Raw genomic sequence first — 25,666 nt, 5'->3', positions numbered from 1 at the left:
ATACCCAGCAGCACTCATGGGCTTACTCCTGGCTCTGTGCTCAGAAATCACCCTTGGCAGGCATGGGGGACCATATGGGATGCTGGAGATTGAACTTTTGTCCATGCTGGGTAACCGGGTGCAAGGCAAAATGTCCACCCAACTGCTTACCCCACCTCTACGGCCCCCACAAAGCTCTTTTTCAGCTTATGCATAACTTATTCAAATATGCACTTTCTCATATTTAAATCCCTTCTGATGATGATTTTATGATTATTTGGTTATGAGAATACTCCCAAATCAAATGACTAATATTTTGGAATCACTTTTCCTTGAAAGCTCTTTTTTTGAAATGTAGTTTCGAGTCATCTGCAAACAGTGAGAACTTGATTTCTTCCTTTCCTATCTGGATGCCCTTGATATTTTTTTGTTGCCTAATCGCTATGGCAAGAACTTCCAGCACTATGTTGAATAGGAGTGGTGAGAGAGGGCAGCTTATCTTGTACCAGATTTTAAAGGAAAAGCTTTTATAGTTTATCTCCATTGAGAATAAAACTTGCCATTGACTTGTAGTAGATGGCCTTGACTATATTGAGAAAAGTTCCTTCCATTCCATCTTGATGAGAGTTTTTATCAGGAATGGGTGTTGGTTGGGGCCAGAGTAGTGGTGCAGAGGTAGGGCATTTACCTTGCACACAGTTTAGCTAGGATAGATGGTGGTTCGAATCCTGGCATCCCATATGGTTCCTGTACCTGCCAGGAGTGATTTCTGAGCCCATAGTCAGGAGTAACCCATGAGCACCACCAGGTGTGGCCTAAAACCAGAAATCAAAACAAAAGAAGAATAAGAATGGTTCTTATCCAGTGGTGGCGAACACGCGACTCTCTCTAGAGCCTCATGCGACTCCTGGCCAAAATGAATGTGGCTCTTTGCCCCTTATCATTATTTTGTATACTGTGGCTCTTTGCCAAGTTTGGATTTTGTTCTGCTGCTTCTGAGGAGGGACCTCTGAGGAGAGATCTCCGAGTGCATAGTCCCTGTCTCCCATTCCTCGGAAACAACTGCATGAGCCAGCGAGCGGGGAGACCCGTGTGTCACATGTTGTGTCACATCTTGCCGTAAGTTCTTAGTGTGGAGGACGCAGCACATCCTCACCATCACAGCAGGATTTTGACCCTCACTCAAAATTGGCAAAATGCAATATGTATTTAATAGATTATTGTTAAAATTAGATGCTTTTGTGTGAGTGTCTGTTTTGGCAGGTCACTGCGTGGTGTGGCTCTCTGACTCTCACAGTTTAAAATTTTGGCTCTTTGTGTCGAACTTGTTCGCCACCCCTGTTCTTATCTGATGAAAAGCTCTTTCATCTTGTAAAATGAGCTCCACCATACTCCAAAAGAGAGAATGTTTCCCAATCTTTCCCAGGTAGTCCAGTCTTGGCTTACACCCCTGTGACACTCTAGAAAGGTGTCGTGAGTGGGCACAGAATCTTCTCTCTAGAAGAGCTACTGCAGCTCAATACCATTCCAGTCCATGATTTAATCTTTTGTTTTGTTTTACTCTTTTTTTTATTATTTCCATAATTTGATCTTTTTTTAACCATGATTTAATATTATAAAATTTTCAAGTCACCAGATGTATTTAGACCTATTGTTGAAGTTCAAATGATTATACTAATATCCTAATTTCTTTTTGTAACCGATATTATAATATTTGCTTAATTCACCTATGGTTAATAATAGCATGACAAGTTAGGCCCTGAGCCTGAGCAAAGAGCACAGAAAAACAGCCAGAACCAAAATAAAAGGCTGGTCCTGTTTATCTTTACTCACATCCTTATCTGTGTAATATATTAAGTTTTGGTAAAAGCATTTTTGTACATCTGTGTTTATCTATGCTATACATTACAACTGGCTCAGATGGGGGCCGGAGAGATAGCACAGAGGTAGGGCATTTGCCTTGCAAGCAGCTAACCCAGAACTAAAGGTGGTTCGAATCCTGGCATCCCATATGGTCCCCTGTGCCTGCCAGGAGCAATTTCTGAGCAGATAGCCAGGAGCAACCCCTGAGCACCACCGGATGTGGCCCAAAATCCAAACAAAAAAACCAACCAAACAAAAAACTGGCTCAGCTGCCAGGCCATTATCTCGTATGTCAATTAAGACTGTTAAATTGCCTATATAGGAATGCAGAGGAGTGGGAAACAGGATGTCTGTGAAAGTTAGAAAGAACTAGTATTTCACAGGTCAGGTAAAGATTGTGACATTGTCTTTGAATGATTTAATGGAATGCTGGATAAAATATCTCTGAAATGTATAAAAGAGGAAAGCAATGAGTGCTCAAGGTCCACAATCAATAGCTTCATCAGGAAACTGTCAGACCCCTGGAGCCCAGGTAAAAATATTAATAAATAAAATCCTGATGTAACTTGCATCAGAAATCGGCAGTCTCTGTCTCTCTGGGTTTTGGAGCAATGGGTAACTTTAACTTTAATTCGAACTGTAACACTATACATCTTGGCACATTGTTCATGTGATATCTGAATATCTTCTAGTAAAGATAATTCTGTGTTATCATTTGAGTTCTGATGGGAAAGTTTAATAGAATCTACCAACATCTACCTATATATTAATGTGAAAGACAAAAAATAGCACCAATCAGGCCAGAGTGATAGCACAGCAGTAGGGCATTTGCCTTGCAAGTGGTAGACCTGGGACGGACCCGGGAGTGATCCCCAGTATCCCATATGGTCCCTGGTGCCTGCCAGGAGCGACTTCAGAGTACAGAGTCAGGATTAACACCTGAGCACTGCTGGGTGTGACCAAAAAACCGAAAAACCAAAAAAAAAAAAGCACCAATCACATCCCAGTAAACTCTTAGACATTGACTTTAGCAACACTATAGAGAAGTATAACAATCACTTTAAATTGACCTTTGTTGATCTAAGTATTGCTAATTTCATCTGGCCTTTCTGTTGTAATATAAAGTAAATTTTGTGTGTGTGTGTGTGTGTGTGTGTGTGTGTGTGTGTGGTTTTTAGGTCACACCCAGCAGTGCTCCGGGGTTACTCCTGGCTCCATGCTCAGAAATTGCTCCTGGCAGGCACGGGGGACCATATGGGACGCTGGGATTCGAACCGATGACCTTCTGCATGAAAGGCAAATGCCTTACCTCCATGCTATCTCTCCGGCCCCGAAGTAAAATATTTTGTGCCATAATGAAGGCAGGCTATGTTGTGGTTGGGAGATTGGGGACACTGGTGAAGAAAGGTCATCCTCGGGTTTAAATGTTTAGTGCCTAGGTTTGGAACAATAGTATAGCAGTAAGGCATTTGCCTTGCACACAACCAACACAGGAAGGATGGTGTTTTGAATCCCTGCATCCCATATGGTCCCTTTTGTCTGCCAGAGGTGATTTCTGAGCACAGAGCCATGAGTAACCCCTGAGTGCCACCAGGCATGACCCAAAAACAAAATAAAACAAAAATAAATAAATATTGTGCCTGAAAAGACTGTAACATGAACAACTTGGTAAATTATGGTGTTATAATGTTTTAATGTAAAATGAAATCAAATTCTAATATCTATATTTTAGAAACCTATGTAGATCACCATTTAATTATCAGTTTTTAAATTTTGTAATATCGGGGGTCTGAGAGATAGCATGGAGGTTAGGCATTTGTCTTGCATGCAGAAGGACAGTGGTTCGAATCCCAGCATCCCATATGGTCCCCTGAGCTTGCCAGGGGCAATTTCTGAGCACAGAGCCAGGAGTAACTCCTGAGCGCTGCTGGGTGTGGCCCCCGACAAATAAACAAACAAAAAATACAAAAACAAAAAACAGCTTTGTAATATCAGGGCCAGAGCAGTGGCACAGCGGTAGGGTGTTTGCCTTGCACGCTGCTGACCTAGGACAGACCTTGGTTTGATCCCAGTTGTCCCATATGGTCCTGTGAGCCAGGAGGAATTTCTGAAGGCATAGCCAGGAAGAATCCCTGACTGTCACCGGATGTGGCCCCAAAACCAAACAAACTAAACAAACAAAACTTTGTAATACTTTTTTTCATCAGACCATACATTTCCCTTGCTAACATCTCATTAGCATTTCTTTCCCCACCTCTAAGAGAGTTTTTTAGGGATCAATTGATGATACTATCTGAAGGGGATAGATACTCTGGCAATGTAGTAAGATCTTCTGGGTTTCCTCCTATCCTTTGGGTGTGGGAGAAGGGTGAAGCACAGCTGTTGCTTAGACATTTGTGGAGAATTGTGATTCCCCAAGGGCTCCTTGGGTGATCTCAGGACTGATGTGTAGAAAAGGGAGCCTTTTGTACAAATTCCCCATTTGGATTGTTGGGACCTGAATTCTGAATAAGGAGGGACGCCATTTTGTAAAAGCCACATGGCAGGCTTCTTAGCTTCTGAGCAGGGAAAACACCATCTTGTAAGAACCACATGGTGTGAGCTACATGCTGGGGCTTCAGAAGCCTATTTCCCTAGACCCCGCCTCAGTCTACCTGGCTATCCCAGGTAACCTATCAGGGAAGAACAAGGGAGCAGTAGGAAGGTACCCCTAGACAGCCAATTATTTTAAGGATCATCAGAAAGCTGGAACCCCCCTTTATCCCTTCCCTATATAATCCTCATCATGACCTTGGGCGGGGCTCATCTCCATCAGGGGATGGCCCCTGGCTGGCCAGGCTGGGGAATCTTGTTGGCAGACGGATTAAAGTGTTAAATTTTATTCCAGTTGTGTGGTCTTGTCCTTCTCTGGAACCCTAAAGGATAGGTAAAGGTTAGCTGATGTTATTGGACACTCTGGGAATTATGTTGGGACCAGCCAGGGACTTTCTTGTTACCAGATTCATAATGTACACTGGTGATGAGCAGAATTTGACTGGTGGTCTGGCAATGGTTGTTTTGTTTTTGTTTGTTGGTTGGTTGGTTTCTGGGTCACTCCTGGTGGTGCTCAGGGGTTACTCCTGGCTTTGTGCTCAGGCATAGCTCCTTGGCTGGCTCAGGGGACCATATGGGGTGCCAGGATTCGACTACCATCTGTGCTGGGTCGGGCATGTGCAAGGCAAACTCCTATCACTGTGCTATTTCTCCTGCACCATGGCAATGTTGTTTTTTTCTTTAATTATGGCCAGAAAGGTAATGCAGTTGTAGAATTCTTTTTGTTTTGTTTTGTTGTTGTTGTTTTTGGGTCACACCCAGCAGCACTCAGTGGTTACTCCTGGCTCTACACTCAGAAATTGCTCCTGGCAGGCTCGGGGTTCCATATGGGATGCCGGGATGCGAACCAACGTCCTTCTGCATGCAAGGCAAACGCCCTACCTCCATGCTATCTCTCCAGCCCTGCAGTTGTAGAATTCCTTTTTTTTTTTTTTTTTGGTTTATCAAGCCACACCCGTTTGATGCTCAGGGGTTACTCCTGGCTAAGCGCTCAGAAATTGCCCCTGGCTTGGGGGGACCATATGGGACGCCGGGAGATTGAACCGCGGTCCTTCCTTGGCTAGCGCTTGCAAGGCAGACATCTTACCTCTAGTGCCACCTCGCCGGCCCCAGTTGTAGAATTCTTAAGAGCTCTGTTGAAAGAAGGAAGGAAGGAAGGAAGGGAGGGAGGGAGGGAGGGAGGGAGGGAGCGAGGGAGGGAGAGAGGGAGGAAAAGAAAGAAAGAAATAAAGCGCTCTGTTGAATTTCCAAGACTCATGAAACTGGAAATGGTAAAATTGGTCACTATTGTTCCTATGATCCTACTCCCAACACTTAACATGTGAAATCCAAGTATCATTTATTATATATTCTTTTTTTTTATATGAAAGTTCAGACAGGGGCTAGAGAGATAGCATGGAGGTAATGTGTTTGCCTTTCATGCAGAAGGACGGTGGTTTGAATCCCAGCATCCCATATGGTTCCCTGTGCCTGCCAGGGGCGATTCTGAGCATGAAGTCAGGAGTAACCCCTGAGCACTGCAGGGTGTGACCCAAAAATCCAAAAAAAAAAAAAAAAAAGGTTCAGACACTTCAACAAAGAAAACAACACCTTCAAAAATGGGAAAGAAAATTAACAAATGCATCCATGAAAATGTAGAGAGGATTATTCAAAATAACTTCAAATATTGGACTTACTGTACTCTCACATGCCCTAAATTTTTATCTCTGTCGACATTGGAGAATTGGTATAAAGTTTAGGGCTCTTGCCTTAAACATAGATGTCTTGGCTTTGAACCCAGCATCCAATATATTTCTGGAATCCTGCCGAGAAAATTCATGAGCAAAGTGCCTGGAGAATCCAGTGAGCTTCACCTGCTGTGGTCCAAAACACCCCAAAATTATTTAAGTTAAATTTAGTGTCTTTTTTTTTTTTGGGGGGGGGGCCACCCGGCGTTGCTCAGGGGTTACTCCTGGCTGTCTGCTCAGAAATAGCTCCTGGCAGGCACGGGGGACCATATGGGACACCGGGATTCGAACCAACCACCTTTGGTCCTGGATCGGCTGCTTGCAAGGCAGACACCGCTGTGCTATCTCTCTGGGCCCGAATTTAGTGTCTTTTAAAAGCATTTTACTTTGCTTTATTTTTATTGTGGGAAATTTGTAATGTCAATTCTATGACTGTAAGGTGAAACTAGCTTTCAACTCCAAACAAAGCTGTTCCCTCTTCCCCTTAACAACTTCTTTTGATATGTAAAAGCCCACCTGGGTTACTAGACCTCCCCCTCCTTGTTTTGGGAATTGGTTTGAATAAAGAAAGATTTCTGGCTCAAAGAGAGGGAAAGTGACTGAGAGAGGTTTTGAGGAAAAAGCAGACTAACTGATAAATCTTGTTCTGACAGGCTTGGTATTATTTCTTCGCCTCTGTCGTGTTTCATCAGATCTGTGCACCTAAGGAGTTATAAATAGGGCATGTGGGCACTTTCATCACTCAAGCACATTTTATTATTATTTTGTTTCCTTTTGTTTTTATTTTGTTTTTGGGTTACAACCAGCAGCTCTCAGGGGCTACTCCTGGCTCTATGCTCAGAAATCGCCCGTGGCAGGCCGGGGGGACCATAAGGGATGCTGGAATTTGAACCACCGTCCTTCTGCATGCAACAAATGCATGCAAACGCCTTACGGCTGTACTATCTCCAGCCCCACTCATGCATATTTTACATATGACTATTTTCTTTATTTAGGTCTATGTGACCTCCAAGGAAAGAATTTGTCATTAGGAAGGAGACAATAGTTCCTCTGTTGGATTACTGAAAACCCACAATCATGAAAGTTAGGAGCAAGACATGCAGACCTGCTTAAGATCCCCAAATATCTCTTCAAACCAGTTTGCATTGATTAAACTTTGTGTAGGAACAATTATAGTTTTAACAGTGGCAAGAGTAATTTTAAGAGAAGAATTACCAGAAAAGATACTTAGTGAGAATGAAATCAGGCCAGCTGCTTGACACAGCCCCCCAGCTCCTCTGATACTGAACTAGGAAAATCTGGGCAGAACTCACTTGCACCCGCCTTCGCTTCTGCCCTTTAATGGGAGAGGTCTCCGGCCAGCAGTTTTCTCTCAACCAGGACAGAAGGTAGAAGGCGAATACAAATAATTCGCAAGTGTTAAGCTCTTTTGTGAACACCTAGAAAATTAATCCGTAGAAGTTAATAATAAAAGCTCAAGCTGAATTCCTGTCAAGAGGTTTATTGAGAGAACAAGCAGAGTTTTTATAGCCTGCTTCAGTGGGAGGAGCAAAAACACAGGATTGAAACTTAAACCAATCAGATTTGTACAGGTACAACGATTTTAACCAATGGGAGCAGACACATTTTGATGGCGGGAAGGATAAGGAGAAACCTGGCAGGATGGGGGGAGGGGAAGCAAATCCTTAAACAAATAGTTAATAGATCTTTCTTTTGTGCAAGCAAATAAGGATTACAGTTTAAACCTTACAAAAACCTATCTATAACTATGCTTGAGAGCAGTTACAAAAAACAGGTTCCATGGAAAGATTTAAGGAATCTGGTTAAGCCAGATTCTCTGTGGTGAGCTAAATTTATTTGCAGGGTTCTTTTGGCTCAGGGCTATGCAAACTTTTGGCTTGAATCAGGCAGCGGTGAAAAATCCATTCAGAGTTCCATTAAACATGTGGGTGCTCGGTCGCTCACAGTTTTTACTGAGAAGAGTAAATTCTCGCTCCTGACTGGTCCATTACTATCTGAAAAATGATGAGGTTTTGGAGCAAGTCCTTCTTCTGGTGTGACTGGCAGAGGTTAGCCATTCCTCAGTCACTGTTGTCCCTTCCCCAGGACATCAAGTGGGTCACACCTGAGGGTAGCAATCTAACTCTGGGGGTACAGCCTCCCCAGACCCGCTATTAGCTCTGCTCCACCTTAACTCTCTCAATTTGTTTCTCCTGAGCCCACCTGGTGTTGGGACACATAATCCAATGCAAGAAATTTGCAGGCTTGCCCTGTTGGTCTGCCTCACTTTTGTGCCCCACTTTCAGTAAATATTCACAAGCAGACTCGGTCATGCAGAGTCCTGCAAAAGTGGGAACACAAGATTCTTGTGCCCTCCCAGACTTGGGGTCAGTGTTCACTTGTGCAAGTCCTTCCTGCTTCTGACCCCAAGCTGAAGTTGACCAAGACCAGAGAGTCATAGGATGTCCTGGTACTTCCAGATATGCTTCAATTTTACTACTGGATCCTTCTGAGCTGCCCTCCAGATTGCTGAAAAGAGTCTCATTGTTATTGGTTTTTATGGTGCCCTCAGGAAGGAACAAGACTTCAGAGCCATGCTTCTGCTCTCACATGGACTCACTGAGTATTCTAGAATGAAAGCCTTCATTTTGTTATATGTAGAGTCCAGAAAGATAGCAGAGTCACTAGGGACTTTGTCTTGCACAAGATTAAACCATTTTCAATCTCTGTCTTCCAATATGAACTCCTGTTCACTGGTAGGTGTGATTCCTGAGGGTAAAATTGGGGCGTAGTGTGGCCCTAAAAAAGAAACAAACAAGCAAAAAAAAAAACAACCCAAAAAGTAAATAAACAAAAACTTAGTCTTAAGCTTTTCAAAAGTGTTGTTGTCACAGTGGGTTTTGAAAAGACTACCTAGTTCTACTGCTCTCTTATTGGAAAAGATGAACAATACAGTTGAGCATTCTGAACCTACTAGAGGCCCACAGAGTATGCTAAGCTGCCTCTTTCACTGCCTGGTCATAGGGGCACCTTCATAGTTCCCTTTTAAAGGAAACATCTAAATCCAAGCTCCTATGCCAGAGCCTGATGTCATGCTGAAGGAACCTTGACTTACTTTGGTGATTTATTTTAAGAGTACACCCAGCAAGACTCAGATAGAGATCAAATACATTGGGGCCAGAGAGATTGCATGGAGGTAGAGCGTTTGCCTTGTATGCAGAAGGATGTTGGTTCGAATCCCGGCAACCCATATAGTCCCCAAGGCCTGCCAGGAGTGATTTCTGAGTATAGAGCCAGGAGTAACTCCTGAGCACTGCTGGGTGTGACCCCAAAACAAACACAAATAAACAAACACAAACAAAAAATCAAAAACATGTCAGTCATGTAAGACCAGTGTTGTCCTATTGCTAATCCCACTGTTTTGTCTGCCCCCTCAATTGGACTTTTTCATTTCAATTTGGTCTTACCTGTGCCATAATCATTGTGCTTAAGGACAGCAGAGACTCTCTTCTTCACTTCACTGATTCAGCACTTTCTTTAGGGACACAGATTAATACATGGCTGGTGCTGTCCCCTTCTCTGTCTCTAACTCATGAATTGTCCCTTTAGAGTAGAGCATTGTAGGTGAAGTCTGCACTAATCTCCTAGTTGGAAGGAGAAGCCTGGGAAAGGCTTCAGAAACGCATGTTTGCAGGTGAGTGTGTGAAAAAAAAAAACCTGACTCCTCAGGCACTGTGATGGGGGTGTGGAGTATCATGGGCATATGTGAAATGTGGGTGCAGGCACTGGGTGTCAATATCCTTGATCAGAGTTGTGCCCCCCCCTCCCATTCATTGTCCTGATGTCTACTCTCATAATTATCTGGAGCTTTGCTCTCTTGGCTTTGCTCTTCCTGGTCCCCTGTCTGGGGATATAGAACCGGTCCTGAGATTCTGAGTCTTCAGAATATGCTCTAAGCCTGGCTCTACAGGCCCATGTTGGGGTGCCTTTCAATGGTTCAACTCAATTCCACTTGCCCTATCTGTTTCCATGCTTGCCTTTGCCCTTGGATCATTAGCAGGGTTTTTGAGATTCCCCAGAAGAATTTTTTTTAATTAAATTTATTTAAAGAAAATGCATCGGGGCCGGCGAGGTGGCTCTAGAGGTAAGGTGTCTGTCTGCCTTGCAAGCGCTAGCCAAGGATCAGGACCACGGTTCGATCCCCCGGTGTCCCATATGGTCCCCCCAAGCCAGGGGCTATTTCTGAGAGCTTAGCCAGGAGTAACCCCAGAGCATCAAACGGGTGTGGCCCGAAAAAAAAAAAAAAGAAAATGCATCACATAGTTGACATAAGTGATCATATTACATTTTCTTCAAGATGAGCAAAAGCAAAAGAAAATAGAAAATAGTAAGAAAGACTTAAGAGAAAGGAAAGAAAAATATATTCAATATCAAGTATATTTTTGAAAATTATTGAATCATTAATGAACCCTTTAAAGCACTAGCAGAAGGTTTATTAAGCTGTTTTTTTGGTTTTGTTTTGTTTTGTTTTGGGTGGCCACACCTAGTGATGCTCAGGGGTTACTCCTGGCTATGCACTAAAAAATCACTCCTGACTTGGGGGACCATATGGGACACTGGGGGTTCGAACCTGCGGTCCTCCTCGGCTAGTACTGGCAAGGCAGACGCCCTACCCATTGAGCCAAGGCTCCGGCCCTCTTTTTTGTTGTTGTTGTTGTTAAGGATAGGAGTTAAAGAAATACAGTAAAAAGTGTGTGAGAATGACAATTGTTGTTTGCATAGACCCAGCAACATATGGGGGAAATGGAAAGGAAAAGCGGAGACCATACCCCTGAAGTTTTCTGACATAAGACCAACTCTGAGCTCCAGGCATACTAGGTTACCCAACCCCTGAGTCATTCTCTGTGGTCCCAGTAAGGAAGGATTTTTTCTAAGGCTCAAAATACTGATACTCATGGGTTACTCCTGGATCCATGCCAGGAATCACTCCTTGTGTGTTCAGGGGACAATATGGGATGCCAAAGACCAACCTGAGTCTTACATTTGCTAGGTCAATGCCCCCTCTTCAGTGCTTTCTCTCTGTCTCAGAGAAATATTTTTTGTCATTTGTTTAAGTTGTTGACTAGAGAGCCCAGCCCACTGCTCATGTAGATTTTGCCAAGCATCTAAATATGATCCTCTCAACACATCTTTCCTTTTCTGAAAGTTTAATATTTAGTAAATGAAACTAATATGTATTCACTCCACCTATGTTGCCTCCTTCAACTAGGTTTCATTCAACTAATTTGTACACTGTCTATTTGATTTGAATTTAGATTGTAGACCACTAGTTCAGGATTTTGCATTTTAGCAATTTGCTTTTAGAACAGGATCTCCAATTACAGTGAAATGAAAAGATTTGTAAGTTCCATATCAATATTATTTTTGTGGTGGTGGAAAGTTCAGTTCCACAAGTACATGGGATTTGTAAAGTGGGGTCCTGGTTGCAGCCCTATTACCCCATCTATGGTCTCTGCACTACTAGGAGAAATCAGAGTCCAGTACAGAGAGAAATGGCCATTAGTCTCACCTCAGTGTTAAAGTCAATTCAATTCAATAAGTTTTAAATATAAAGAAATCCATAGTATTGTTCACACTAAGATTTACTGTGATTTGAGGCCAGAGAGATAGCACAGCGGTAGGGCATTTGCCTTGCATGCAGCCGAATGGTGTTGCGAGTCCTGCCATCCCATATGGTCCCCCGAGCTTTCCAGGAGCAATTTCTGAGTGCAGAGCCAGGATTAACTCCTGAGCACCACCGGGTGTAACCCAATAACCAATATATATATACATATATATATGTATACATATATACATAAGATATACTGTGATTTGTAAAAAAAAAAAAAAGTGGGGGTGAGAACCAAAATGCTGTGATTTTTATTTAATAACTTTATTTCAAATTTTCTAAATATTTTTTCATTTATTGGCTAAATTCACATTAAACTCAGAAATATTTTGCTGTGCATAAGGATGGAAACCTGGGTTTTAACCACACCACTCTATGTAGGTCCTTGAACCCCACCAGGAGTAAATATGGAGCACACAGCTATAGTGTTAGACCCCAGACCTTGAAGCTCTAACTTGCCTTAAGAACCAACAAGCCCGAAAGTTTCACAGACCTTGAAGCTATAATAAGCATCAATCCTGTAGCAGCTTCAAAGTTTACTTACCCTTTTCCTCTTCCTTCTTATACTGTTCCTTTTCTCATTCACAGGCCAAAGTCTCCTTGTTATGAAGGCCATTTTGTTTTTCAGCCGAAAAGTAGAGGGGCATGAATAAGTTAGGTCATCTGTGAGATGTGAAACACCTGTTTAAGGGATGGATATAAGGAATTAAAATAAAAATTGAACCAATCATGTATACTTTGGAAGTTAAATTGTATGCATTAACTAATGAAATACTTAGCCTGCTGAAGCCTGTTAACTCTATATAACTTGCATGATAGTTTCATACAGGGCCTTTGTCTTACAACAGAGTTTCCAGCTAAGGGCTGGAGTGGTGGCATAGCAGTAGGGCATTCGCCTTGCACATGACTGACCTAGGTCAGTCCTCAGTTCGATCACTCTGCATCCAATCTGGTCCCCCAAGCAGGAATGACTTCTGAGCATATAGCCAGGAGTAACCCCTGAACATCACCAGGTGTGACCCAAAAACCAAAGGGAGAAAGAGAGAGAATGAGAACGAGAGCTTAGCTATAGCTAAATAAATTCCCTTTTGCATTTTTTTTTGGTTTTCTTTTTGGGCCACACCCGTTTGATGCTCAGGGGTTACTCCTGGCTAAGCGCTCAGAAATCGCACCTGGCTTGGGGGGACCATATGGGATGCCGGGGATCGAACCGCGTTCCGTTCCGTGGCTAGCGCTTGCAAGGCAGACACCTTACCTCTAGCGCCACCTCGCTGCCCCCCTCCCTTTTGCATTTTACACTATCAGAATTGGTCTTTGACTTTCATAGCCATTCGGGTTATCTGCTTGAACTCTAACAATAAAAAAGTGAGTTCCCTGTGGGAAACCTCCTAATGATAAAACTGCAAGGTCATAACATTTTCTAATATTCCACTATTGATTCTGTAATTGCAGCCAAGGGGGCCTGAACCATAGGACAGGGGGGGTTGATTTGCATGCACCAATCTGGTTACACTCTCTCAGCATCTCTATATGGTCCTCAGAGGACTGTCAGGATGAATTCCTTAGTGAAGAGCATGAATATCACTGGGTTTGACCCCCCAGAACCCCTTCAGCCCCAAATAAGAAATTTGTAACCCAGCAGGATATAATCCTGTTGAGTGTGACTGAGGTTCCCATGATATCAGATCTGTGGGGAATTATTTTTGGTGATGATCATTCTGGTCTCATCTATGCCAATATCCTAGCCATTGAAGGAATTTGCACTGTTGGGAAGGCAACAAGACATTGGCAGAGGGTAAGGGACACTGGTGATGGGATCAATGTTCAAACTTTATCCACCTGAAACTCACCAAGCATATTACATTAACTTGGTGATTCAATAATAAATAGAAGGGGCTGGTAAGAAAGAACAGTGGCAAGGGCACATGCTGTGCAGACTGCTAATCTGGGTTCAATCCCAGATGGTTTCCTGAGCACAGCTAGGCATAATTCCTGAGTTCCTGAGATTCACTAGGGTTGGCCACCAAACTTAAGTCAATCAAAAGTAGAATGGATTGGAATGTGATGAGGCTGGAAGCACGATGGTACTGAAGAAAATAAAGAAGCAAATAAAATCCTAGCACTTCAGGACCAGAATCATAGCAAAATGGGCAGTGCTTTCACCTTGCATGTGGCCAACCAGGTTCAATTGCTGGCATCCCATATAATCTCCTGAGCCTACCAGGTATAATTCCTGAGCATCGCTGGCTGTGTGGCACAAAAACAAAAAAGATTTCTCTCCACTCCTTGTCTGGGCTTTCGCCCAGCCCTCTCTCCCTCCCTCCCTTCTTCACACCCCCTACCAGCCCCCTCCTCACCTAAAAATAAAAAAATAAAAAATAAAAGATTTCTCTCTTTTGGGGACCAGTATGATAGCACAGCAGGTACGCAATTTCCCTTGCACAAGGGTGCCCCAGCTTTGATCCCTGGCATCCTATATGGTCTGCTTAGGGCTGCCAGGAATAATTTCTGAGCACAGAGCTAGGAGTTATCCCTGAGCACCACAGTATGTGCCCCAACAACAACAATAATTACAATAACAAAACAAAGAAAAGGATTTTTTTTTTTTTTGGTTTTTGGGCCACACCCGGTAACACTCAGGGGTTACTCCCTGGCTATGCGCTTAGAAGTTGCTCCTGACTTGGAGGACCATATGGGACACTGGGGGATCGAACCGCGGTCCTTCCAAGGCTAGCTCCACCGCCTGGCCCAGAAAAGGATCTTCATATTGTGTGGAAGCCTTTTGCCATTTAAGTAGCCCACCCCTAGCTTCCAAGAGGATTTTATGAGTCCATCTGTGAGCTATTTTAGAGCAATGAAGCAAGAATAAGTCTAAGCACTTCTTATGTGGCCCCAGAAACAGTAATGTATGTGCGCAAAAAATCACACACGATTTTGAGCCCTTGGTTTTAATTTTGTGGGTGGGCTGGCATAGGTTGGTATTCAGTGGAGTTTGTGATTCCCCATTTTGGTCTGGCTCTTTTGTCCACCAGGTGGTACTCGGCTTACTCAGGCTCATTACAGAGGAATTGTTCCTAATAATGCTCAGGGACCTATGGTATGCAGAGTACCAAAACCTGGCTAAGTACTTGCAAGGCAAATGCCCTCCCCACCTTACTATTGTGGGGACCCTTGGATTATACAATCTGGTTTTGGGGACACACCTAGAGGTGGTCAAAGATATTCCTGGCTTTGCTTTCAGAAATCACTCCTGGCAGGCTCAGGGAACCCTATGGGATGCCGGTGATAGAACAGAATCAGCCACATACCATCAAATGTGCTATTTGCTGCTATAGTTGACATCTCAGAGTCTGCTGAACATTGCCAGGAGTAATTGCTAAACAGAGTCAAGAGTAACTTCTGAGCCCCCTGGTTGAGCCTGCCCCAATCAAATTAAAAAAGTAAATGAAAAAAAAAAAAAAGCTAACAACTACAAAAGAAAATCAAGAACTCTAGTGCAGAGAGACAGCACAGGGTGTTTGTTATGCATGCAACCCATTCAGGACAGACAATGGTTCGAATCCCAGCATCCCATATGGTCCCCCAGGCCTGTTAGGACTGATTCTGAGCACAGAGCCAGGAATAACCCTGAGCACAGCTGGGTGTGACCCACCCCCCCCCATCAAAAAATAAAAAAGAACTCTAGCTCACATGTCATCTAATCAGACAACCACCCTCCAATCTCCATGACCTGGAGACCCGCAGGTGTTTGAGTCGCCTAATGGAAGCCAAGAAAAAGCAAAAAAAAAAAATGTCCTTCCAGGTCAGTCAATGGCTGGCGCTGAGCTGGAGCCTGGCCCTTTAAGAGTCCGCCAGAATCGCAGTGACGTCACGAAGCGCGACGCTTTTCCTTTCCCGGTCCTCCTCCTCCTGCTGGTCCCTTTCTGCCGACTACGCGGAGCAGGAGTGAGTGGGTCGGTGAGTGGGTTCCCGCTGGCGCGGGGGGCGACTGGAGGGACGATTTTCTGTTGGCCAACGAGGGCCCCCTCTAAGCGGCCCCACATCCTAGTCGCCTTCAGGCCCGCGCGGGCTCTCCAGGGGTGCTTTGGGGCGCGGCGGACGCACGGATCGCGCGGAGCCTCTGACGTTGCTGCTGCTTTGAGTGGAATCCGGCGGGATCGTCGTCTTGGACGGAGGCTGGTGAGGAAGAGGCGATCGGGGCGCCCGGGCAGCGCGAGGGCCTTGGCTTGCACTAGCAGACCGGGTTCGGTGCTGGACAGTGTCCGGGGGAAGCACGGGATTGGAGGGAACCCAGGCTTGAGCGAACTCAAGCGGAAGATTTAGGGACGAGAAAGAAAAGCCCGACCACGTGATGCCGGTGGGTCCCGGGTGGTCGAGTGAATTGGGGAAGAGGCAGCAGCGGGGAGAGGGGAACCTGCCCCTTGAGTCCTCTCCAGCCCCGTTCCAGGGAAGCTCCCGGGAGATCAGGACTTGGGCTTTGCAGGAAAGTCTGGCCGGGACTGTTGGGAGGGCGCTGGCAGTTCCCAGGGGCGCCCTAGGTTCAGTCCCCTGCAATCCTTATTGTTCCCTGACCTCTCTATTAATAGAGTTCTGACTGAGGAGACACAAGCCCTGAGCACTGCGGGATGTGCCTTAAAAATAAATAAAAGAAGGGGCCAGGAAATAGCACAGCTTGAGAGCGGTTGATTTGCACGCAGCCAATCCAGGACATTTGGATTGGCATCCCAAAAGCCCGGCATCCCATATGGTTTTGAGCACAGAGCCAGAAGTAACACTCCTGAGCGCTGTCCGGTATGACCCCCCCCAACACACACACACACAAAAGAAAACACAAGAATCAGGAAAACACAGGGAGAGTAGGAGAGTGTTTACACTCTACTCCAGAAAGTTTATCTGAAGTTTATCCAAAGCTTGTGCCAATACACCTTTCCCAGTCAAAGGTTGAAAGGTCTGAATAGAGCCTCTGCCACCATGACCCCAGAGAACACTTTTCCTTACTTCCAATTTGGTTTTTCTAGAGTTTCTCCCACCCTGCCCCCTTGAGGCTTTTCACTTGGATATGAGAACTGTTGTCAGGGTGGTAGCCATGGACAGGGGTAGTTGATGGTCTTTCAAAGTCCTCTCCTGGCCTTTGTTGGAGCCTCTCTGGGGGGAGGAGGAGGATGCATCTCTGAGATTTAGAACATTTTAAGATTTTATTGCCCTGAGGGTTCCTTCTCTGCCTGTCTGCTTCACCCATTGTTGTTGTTGTTGTTTTAGAACCACTCTTGGTGACTCTCAAGGGTTACTTCTGGCTCTGCATCAGAAATCTCTCCTGGCTTGACTGACCATATGGAATGCAAGGGGACTGAACCTCAGCCCATCCTAGATCTGCCCGTGCAAGGCGAACACCCTGTGCCACAACTCCTGCTCCTGCTTTAACCCTCAGTGAGGTACTTAAGGAGTGTGGGGAGGCCTTCATTTGCTCTTCAATCCATTTCATTCATATGAACATTGTTTCTAAATGAGTTGATCAACAGTGCAGCTGGGAGGATGTTTGCTTTGCACACCCTGATCCAGCTTGGATCCCTGACATTGTATCAAGTTCTGCAAGCCCTCCAGAGTGATTTCTGAATACTGAGTCAGGAATAATCCTTCAGATCACCACAGGGTGTGGGTCAAAAAAAGAAAGAAAAAATGTAGTGAGTCCTTACATGTGCAGGGAATGTGGGAACGCCTTTCATTTCATTCATTTCATTCATTTTTTTTTTTTTTTTGTGGTTTTTGGGTCACACCCGGCAGTGCTCAGGGGTTATTCCTGACTCCAGGCTCAGAAATTGCTCCTGGCAGGCACGGGGGACCATATGGGGCGCGGGATTCGAACCGATGACCTCCATGCTATCTCTCCGGCCTCCATTTCATTCATTCTGAATGTTTCCTCTGCATAAGAATAAAAGCCCTGGGTCTGGAGCAACAGCACAGGGATCAGCCCCCTCTGAGATGCTGTGGCAAAGCCACTTCCAGGCTGAGTGAGGGCACAGCTCTGCTGCCATCCTGCAGGGGTCGCTGGTGTGCCAGGCTCAAGCCCCAGAGTCAGCCCCTGTCTGGATTCCTATAGGCTGCATGGAGCCTTGGGAGATGCTGGGCTCATGGCTGCCATTCCTCCCTGTAGAGCAAGGCCAGATCTTAGGTGTCCACCTCACAGCTTGGATTCCAATCTGCTTCTGCTCCCCAGGAGGGGAGTTGCCTCTGGCCTTATCTGCCATCCATGTTGATCTAAGCTGGTGACCATGGTATGTGCCCATCAGGGTGTTTCTGTCCCCAGTGCAAAAACATGCTGTGGTCATGGAAGGGCTTGCACACGTCTCTAGTACTCAGAGCTGTGACTTTCTTCTAGTGTTTCCTGCAAAGAACCTTGTTGCTTCTCTTTGGGAATAATCCAGGCTGAAGAAGATGGGGCCGCACCGTCTGAACTCCTGTGCCCAGGTAAGGGTAAGTGGATTCATGGAGGGTGAAGGTGGGGATAGGAGTTCACAGCCTCCCAGGGACAGGGTGTGGCTCCTGACAGAGACTCTGGACTCTGTTCTCTGAGGCTAGTTTTGTCCTCATATTTTTTATTTATTTATTTATTTATTTATTTATTTATTTTTGGGCTACACCTGGTGATGTTCAGGGGTTACTTCTGGCTATGCACTCAGAAACTGCTCCTGGCTTACAGCTCTGTTCATTGCAGCACTATTTACAGTAGCCAGACTCTGGAAACAACCAAGATGCCCTTCAACAGATGAATGGTTAAAGGAACTGTGATACTTACACACAATGGAATACTATGCAGCCGTCAGGAGAGATGAAGTCATGAAATTTTCCTATACTTGGATGTACATGGAATCTATTATGCTGAGTGAAATAAGTTGGAGGGAGAAAGATTGACACAGAATAGTGTCACTCATGTATGGGTTGTTTTTGGTCTTTAGGTCACAGCCAGCAGTACTCGGGTTACTCCTGGCTCTAAGCTCAGAAATCGTTCCTGGCAGACTCCGGGGACCATATGGGATGCTGGGATTCGAACCGCTGTCCTTCTGCATGCTATCTCCATGCTATCTCTCTGGCCCCTCATCTATGAGTTTTAAGAAAAATTAAAGATATTATTATTATAAGGCTCAGAGACAATACAGTTAAGGGCTGGAAGGACCAGAAGGTCCAGCTTACAATTTGAAGCTGACCACAAAGAATGGTGAATGCTGTTAGAGAAATAACTACACTAACAACTAACATGAAGATGTTGAACAATGAGAGAAGTAGAATGCCTGTTGCGAATACAACCAGGGGTGGAGATGGGTGAGGCATTGGTAGTGAGAATGTTGCATTAGTGAAGGAGGATATTCTCTTTATGTCTGAAACCCAACTACAAACATGCTTGAAATCATGGTGCTTAAAGATTTATTAAATAAATAAAAAGAAATCGTTTCTGGCTGGGGGGAGACCATATGGGTCACCAGGAAGCAAACTGTGGTCTGTCCTGGGTCAGCTGCATGCAAGGCAAATGCCCTATTGCTCCACCACCGCTTCGGTCCTTTGTCCTAGTATTTTGTATTGGTTTGTTGATCATACTCAGTGGTACTTTCAGTTTTCTCCGGACTGTGCTCTCTGATCACCCTTTGCATGTCTCAGATCCAGTGGGGTTCCGGGATCCAAGGTTAAGCTCTGGTAATATTGACCATGATGTTGGTGAAGAATGAGACCTTGATCCAAGGATTTCTGCCATGAAGCATGATTTTTGCCTCAGTTGTGGAAAAAGCTCTTTTGTAGCTTTTTAGTTTCTGCCAAGGGGTTCTCCTGACTCTGTACTCAGGTATCCCTCTTGCTGGGCTTAAAGGACATTATGGTGTGTCGGGATTCTTTCTGGGGCAGCCAAGTGCAGTCAAGTGTCCTCTAGGCTGTTGTGTACGATCAGCATAAAGTTCTTTGTATTTTGCAATAGTTCCAAGATGCCAGGGCCGATTCTCATGCTACTGTCTCCTTTCTTTCACTCATGACCCTTCATGCGCTGTGATTTATTCTCCCCAAGGGTTAGAAATTTGGGTCTTCACCATTTTCTTTTCTTTTTTTTTTTTCTGTTGTTTTTGGGCCACATCCAGTGACACTCAGTGGGTACTGCTGGCTATGCTCTCAGAAATTGTGGGGCCGGCGTGGTGGTGCTAGAGGTAAGGTGTCTGCCTTGCCAGTGCTATCCTGGGATGGACCGAGGTTCGATCCCTGGTGTCCCATATGGTTCCCCAAGCCAGGAGCGACTTCTGAGCCCATAGCCAGGAGTAACCCCTGAGCGTTACCAAGTGTGGCCTAAACAAAACGAAACAAAAAAAAGAAATTGCACCTGACTTGGAAGACCATATGGGACACCAGGGGATCAAACCCTGGTCCTTTCTAGGCTAGCTTGCAAGGCAGATACCTTATGGCTTTCGCCATTGTTTGAGCCCCATTTTCATCATTTTCTGACAACTGGAAAAACCACTTCTGGGTCCTTTCTGCAGCTGGACTTTCCTGTGGGTTTTGTTTGGTTTTAGTTTCTCTGTGCTGTACTATGTGAAATTGTTCGGTTTTGTATTAAATTTTGTGTTATATTGGCAGTACTCAGGGCTTATATTTTTGTTTGTTTTTATTTTTTGGGGGGGTGGGGTCACATCACTCCTGATGGGGCTGGAGAGATAGCATAGTGGTAGACTGTTTGCTTTGCACACAGCTTATCCAGGATGAATGATGGTTTGAATCCCGGCATCCCCTATGGTCCTCTGAGCCTGCCAGGAGCTTCTGAGCACAGAGCCAGGAGTAACCCCTGAGTACTGCCAGGTGTGACCCAAAAACAAAACCAAACAAACAAAACAAAGAAATCGCTCCTGGCAGGTATGGGGGACCATTTGGGATGTCTGGATTCAAACATCCTTCTGTCCTGTGTGCAAGGCAAATGTTCTGCTGTGCTATTTTTCTGACTTCTCAAGGCTTATTCTTGGCTCTGCACAGATGACTTACTCCTGGCAACATCAATGAACTTTCGTGTGTGCCTAGGATTGACTCTGTGTGCTCTCACTGGCATTGTACCGTGGCCCCACAAAGTGCACTTTAGTTTTTTTTTGTGTGTGTGGTTACAGCCAGCTGTGCTCAGGGGTTATTTCTTGATCTGCACTCAGAAATTGCTTCTGGCAGGCTTGTTGGCCATATGTCATGCTGCAGATGGAACGAGGGTCCATCCTAAATCAGCAATAGGCAAAGTTAAGGCCTTACAGCTGTGCTATCTCTTTGCCCACATTTTGGTTCTTTATTCTTTCATTCTGTAGTTTTGCCTCCTCCCTGAAGCCACATTTCTCCTAAGTAAACCAGTTGAATTTTCAAATCCTCCTTGTTTTTTTTTTTGTTTTTTGTTTTTTTGTTTTTTGTTTTATTTTTGGGCCATACCGGCGGTGCTCAGGGGTTACTCCTGGCTGTCTGCTCAGAAATAGCTCCTGGCAGGCACGGGGGACCATATGGGACACCGGGATTCGAACCAACCAATTTTCGTCCTGGATCGGCTGCTTTCAAGGCAAACACCGCTGTGCTATCTCTCCATCTCTCTGGGCCCATCAAATCCTCCTTGTTTATAGCCCCAGGGCTTTATGGCTTTAGGTGGGAAACCTGAGCAAAGGATCTTTCTAGAAGGCACAGGGATTGGGAGTCGTGTCATTTTTACCTGCTCAAGGAGTGATTTGTTTGGAGGTAAACCATGAATCCTGATTCAGAGAAGCAGAAATTTGACTCACTCACTGGACCTTGAATTTTTCTTCTTTCTCCCCTGGTACCAAATGTAGAGATGGTTTCAGGTTGGGATTGGCTCTTGTGTTTTAGCATATTTGGGTCACTCTGAGAGTGCTTTTTAGCTCCTGGCTCTATGCTTGGAACTATGCCTGGTAATGCTCAGTGGACCTATGATAATGGGTATTGACCGAGGTATGTTTGTGTGTATGCCACTATATTCAAGTACCTTGTAGAACAGTGTTCGCTTGTTATGGTGGCTGATCTAGTTTGATTTCTGAAGCCTATCCCTTAGGGGTGCTCATGGAGAGATTGGTTTTGAGACTGGTTTCTCCTGAATCATTTACTTTTTGTATGTTTGTCGAGAGGGTTGAAGACCTGAATCCCTATAGGACCCTGGGACATTTCATCCTACCTCCAGGGCCTTCGGTGAACCTGGGCCCTGACCCCTTTTGTGTGTGTTGGTGCAGGATGCGGTGACTTTCTCCGATGTATTTGTGAGCTTCTCCCAGGAGGAGTGGCCATACCTGAATGCCTCTCAGAGGAAGCTCTACAGAGATGTGATGCTGGAGATCTACCAGCACCTGCAGGCTATAGGTAAGAGCCACCCTGGGCCACCATATGGGACACTCCTATGGGGAGACTGCATATTGCCTGGGGGATCTGTATTCAACAAAAGATGCTTTGCTATTTGGAGATACTCATTGATCTAACTACCAGCCCTTAACATTCTTTCTTTTTTTTTTTTTTTTTTGTTTTGGTTTTTGGGCCACACCTGGCTGTACTCAGGGGTTACTTCTGCTGTCTGCTCAGAAATAGCTCCTGGCAGGCACAGGGGACCTTATGGGACACCGGGATTCAAACCAACCACTTTTGGTCCTGGATCCGCTGCTTGCAAGGCAAACGCTGCTGAGCTATCTCTCCGGGCCTTAACATTATTTCTTAGTTGAGCCCAGATTTATAGTTTATTTTTTTGGTCACAACAAAGGCACTCAGGGGATACTCCTGACTCTGTGCTCAGAAGTTGCTCCTGGCAGCTCGGGACCATATGGGTGCCAGAAATCAAATCAGGGTCCATCCTGTGTTGGCTGGATGCAAGGCAAAAGCACTACTGCTGTGCTCTCTCTCAGGCCCCAACTGTATCGTTTTAAGTGTCTTTTCAGTCTTTGTTTTGGGGGGGATTGGGGGTCACACCCTGCAGTGTTCAGGGGTTACTCCTGGCTCTGCGCTCAGAAATCACTTTTGGCAGACTTGGGAGACCATATGGGATGCTGGGATTCGAACCTCTGCCCTGCAAACAAGACAAACGCCTTACCTCCATGCTATCTCTGCAGCTCTTTTCACAGTCTTGATATTGTGTTGGATGTTGCCTTGGTTGGTGTGAATCAGGTTTGATCCTGGCTACCCAATGATTCTCTAAGCCTCCAGGGGTCATCACTCACCACAGAGCTAGGAATCAGCCCTGATCAAAGTGAGGTACATCTCAAAATTCTCCCAAATACAAGTTATTTGGTTTTTGTACTTTGGGGAATATATTGTCCACACATGGGAGTGTTCAGAACTTACTCAACCAACTGAGCTTAGGGATTACTTCTGGTATTGTTCTGGGAGCGCTCGGGTTTTGTGGTCCATTGTGAGTCAGTCTTGTGCAAAATGAGGTCCTCTCCCCTGTATTCGTGTGTCAACCCCTAATAAGTAACATAAATGCGAGCACTTGGGACTTGTTGTTGTTGTTTTCTATTTTGGGTAGCACCCAGTGGCACTCAGGGGTTACTCCTGGCTCTATGTTCAAAATTTGTTCAGATCATCACCTGTTTGAATCAGCTGCATGCAAGGCAAACACCCTTTTGTTGTGCTATCTCTCCGACCCTGTGACTTAAGTTTTGCTGAGTTGCTTTTAAGGATCACAAGGCACCAGTGCCTACCAATCTTCTTGGGAGATGGTGTAATGTGAGGGGTCAATCCGGAGGCTCCTGCCTGCAAAGTCTGTTTCCCAATCTATTGATCCACTATTTTACTTCGGTTTTTTTTTTTTTTTGCGGGGGCTATACCTAGCAGAACTGGGGCTGACATCTGGCTCTGCACTCAACGGTCAACTATGGCAGGGTTGGCTGGTGTTCAAAAAAAGTCAGGTGTGCCCACTTTCAGAGCAAGTGCTTTCTCCACTCTACTCTTACTCCAGCCCCTTTCTCTTGTTTGCTGTTGAGCCACACCTAGTGGCGCCCAAAGGTTAGTCTGTCTCTGTGCTCGGATATTACTTGTGACATCCTCAGGGAACCCTCTGGGAAACCAGGGATGGAACCTGGTCCACCCTGTACAAGAAAATGCCCTTCCCTCTGTGCTATTCTTCTAGCTCTTTCTAGCCCCAAAGTTTTTTGTTTTTTGTTTTTGTTTTTCACATAGCATGTGGTGGTCAGGGGTTATCATGGTTCTGTGCTCAGAAATTATTCCTGGCAAGGGTGGGTGACCATATTGGATTTCTGGGATCAAACCTGTGTTTGTCGCATGGGAGACAAACGCCCTACCCACTGGGCCAGGCCCTAAATTTGAACACTTTTGGGACTTGTCTTCCTTGGTAGCTTTGGGATACTCTGACTCTGCACTCAGCCTCACCTCTGGGTCAGCTCAGGGAACTACAGAGGGTGCCAAGATTGATGCAGGTGAGCTGTGTGTGAGACAAGTGTTGCATTTTTGCCCCCCCCCCCCCTCAGTGCATAATCTTCCTCCTCAACTGGTACTTTTACATTTGGTCTCATCTGTGCAATAACCAATAAGCATATGGAGAGCAGAGATTCTGTTCTTTATGTTCCTTGATTTGGCCTTTTTTTGTCCCAGCCCCCTATTCATGGTGCTGTTGTTCCTTTCCCTGTCTCTAACCCATGAATTGTCCCTCTGGAGCAGGGCATTGCAGTGTGAAGCCTGTGCTGATCTCCTGGTTGGAAGGCACAGCCTGCAGAAGGCTGCAGGGAAGCATGTTTGCAGGTGAATGTGGGAAGTGCTACTCAGCCTCAGACCCTGGGGTGGGTGTGGAGCATTGAGGACACATGTGAAATGTGGGTGCTTAGCAGTATGTGTTGGACTCCTGGATCAGGTTTGTGGGACCTGTACACTTCCGTTCTCTGCCCTTCATGCTGACTCCCAGAATGATCCGGAGCTTTTGCTGTCTTGGCTTTTCTCTCTCTGTTTCCTGTCTGTGGGCCTTTAGGACAGATCCTGAGATTCTGATCCTCATCCCCCATCTATGTTGTCAGACTGCATAGCGCCATGTTGGGGTGTCCTTTTCAGGGGAAGCTGGACGTCCACTTTTCTCGGCCCTGTCTCCACACTTACCTTTGCCATTAGATCATCCCTGAGGTTTTTGAATTTCCCATAGGAATGGTTTTTACTCTGTTTTTGAGACCGCTTGGGGATGTGCTCGATGTCACTCCAAGTGAATCTTGGTGCAATCAGGGGACCATATGTGATGCCAGTGAGAGAAGTGTGTCTACTGTTCACATATACACTACATTACTGCTATACTATGGCTCTGGCCTGATTCTTTTTTTTTTTTTTTTTTTTTTTTTTTTTAGTTTTTGGGCCACACCCAGTAACGCTCAGGGGTTACTCCTGGCTATGTGCTCAGAAGTTGCTCCTGGCTTAGGGGACCATATGGGACGCCGGGGATCGAACCGCGGTCCGTCCAAGGCTAGCGCAGGCAAGGCAGGCACCTTACCTTTAGCGCCACCGCCCGGCCCCTCTGGCCTGATTCTTGAGAATAATAAGAATTTTTTTTTCTTTTGGGAGCAACCCTGCTATTTCCTTGGCTCTATACACAGGAATTATTCCTTGGCAGTGCTTTGGGGAGTATATAAATGCCAGGAAATTCAACTAGGGTCAGCCAATACAAGGGCTGTGCCTTCGCTCTCACTACTCAAATATTTTTTGTTTGTGTGTTAAATCTGTTGACGTGTGATCCCAAGAGAACTCTAATAAGGGTTTTGCCTACTCATTGAGATACTCCTATCGTTTTTGTAAGCAGATTTATTACCTAAAAACTAGATGGTCACTATCTTGACTATTCAATCAGATTTCACTC

The 25,666-nt window shown here is 45.3% G+C and overlaps 2 protein-coding genes across 2 annotated transcripts in view; one reads left to right on the top strand and one right to left on the bottom strand.

Moving 5' to 3' along the window:
- The window catches only part of ZNF91 (zinc finger protein 91), a 693,978-nt gene that overhangs the window by 419,809 nt on the left and 248,503 nt on the right, over positions 1-25,666 (bottom strand). Inside the window, 1 exon segment of the mRNA XM_049786227.1 lies at positions 21,939-21,969. Coding sequence (XP_049642184.1) covers positions 21,939-21,969 — 31 coding nt within the window.
- The window catches only part of LOC126027241 (zinc finger protein 93-like), a 594,792-nt gene that overhangs the window by 449,969 nt on the left and 119,157 nt on the right, over positions 1-25,666 (top strand). The window lies entirely within an intron of this gene.

The sequence above is a fragment of the Suncus etruscus genome, chromosome 14 (assembly GCF_024139225.1).
Source record: "Suncus etruscus isolate mSunEtr1 chromosome 14, mSunEtr1.pri.cur, whole genome shotgun sequence".
Classification (NCBI taxonomy): Eukaryota; Metazoa; Chordata; class Mammalia; order Eulipotyphla; family Soricidae; genus Suncus; species Suncus etruscus.
Note: the sequence above shows the minus strand (reverse complement) of the source record. Positions and strands in the feature narration are given on the sequence as shown.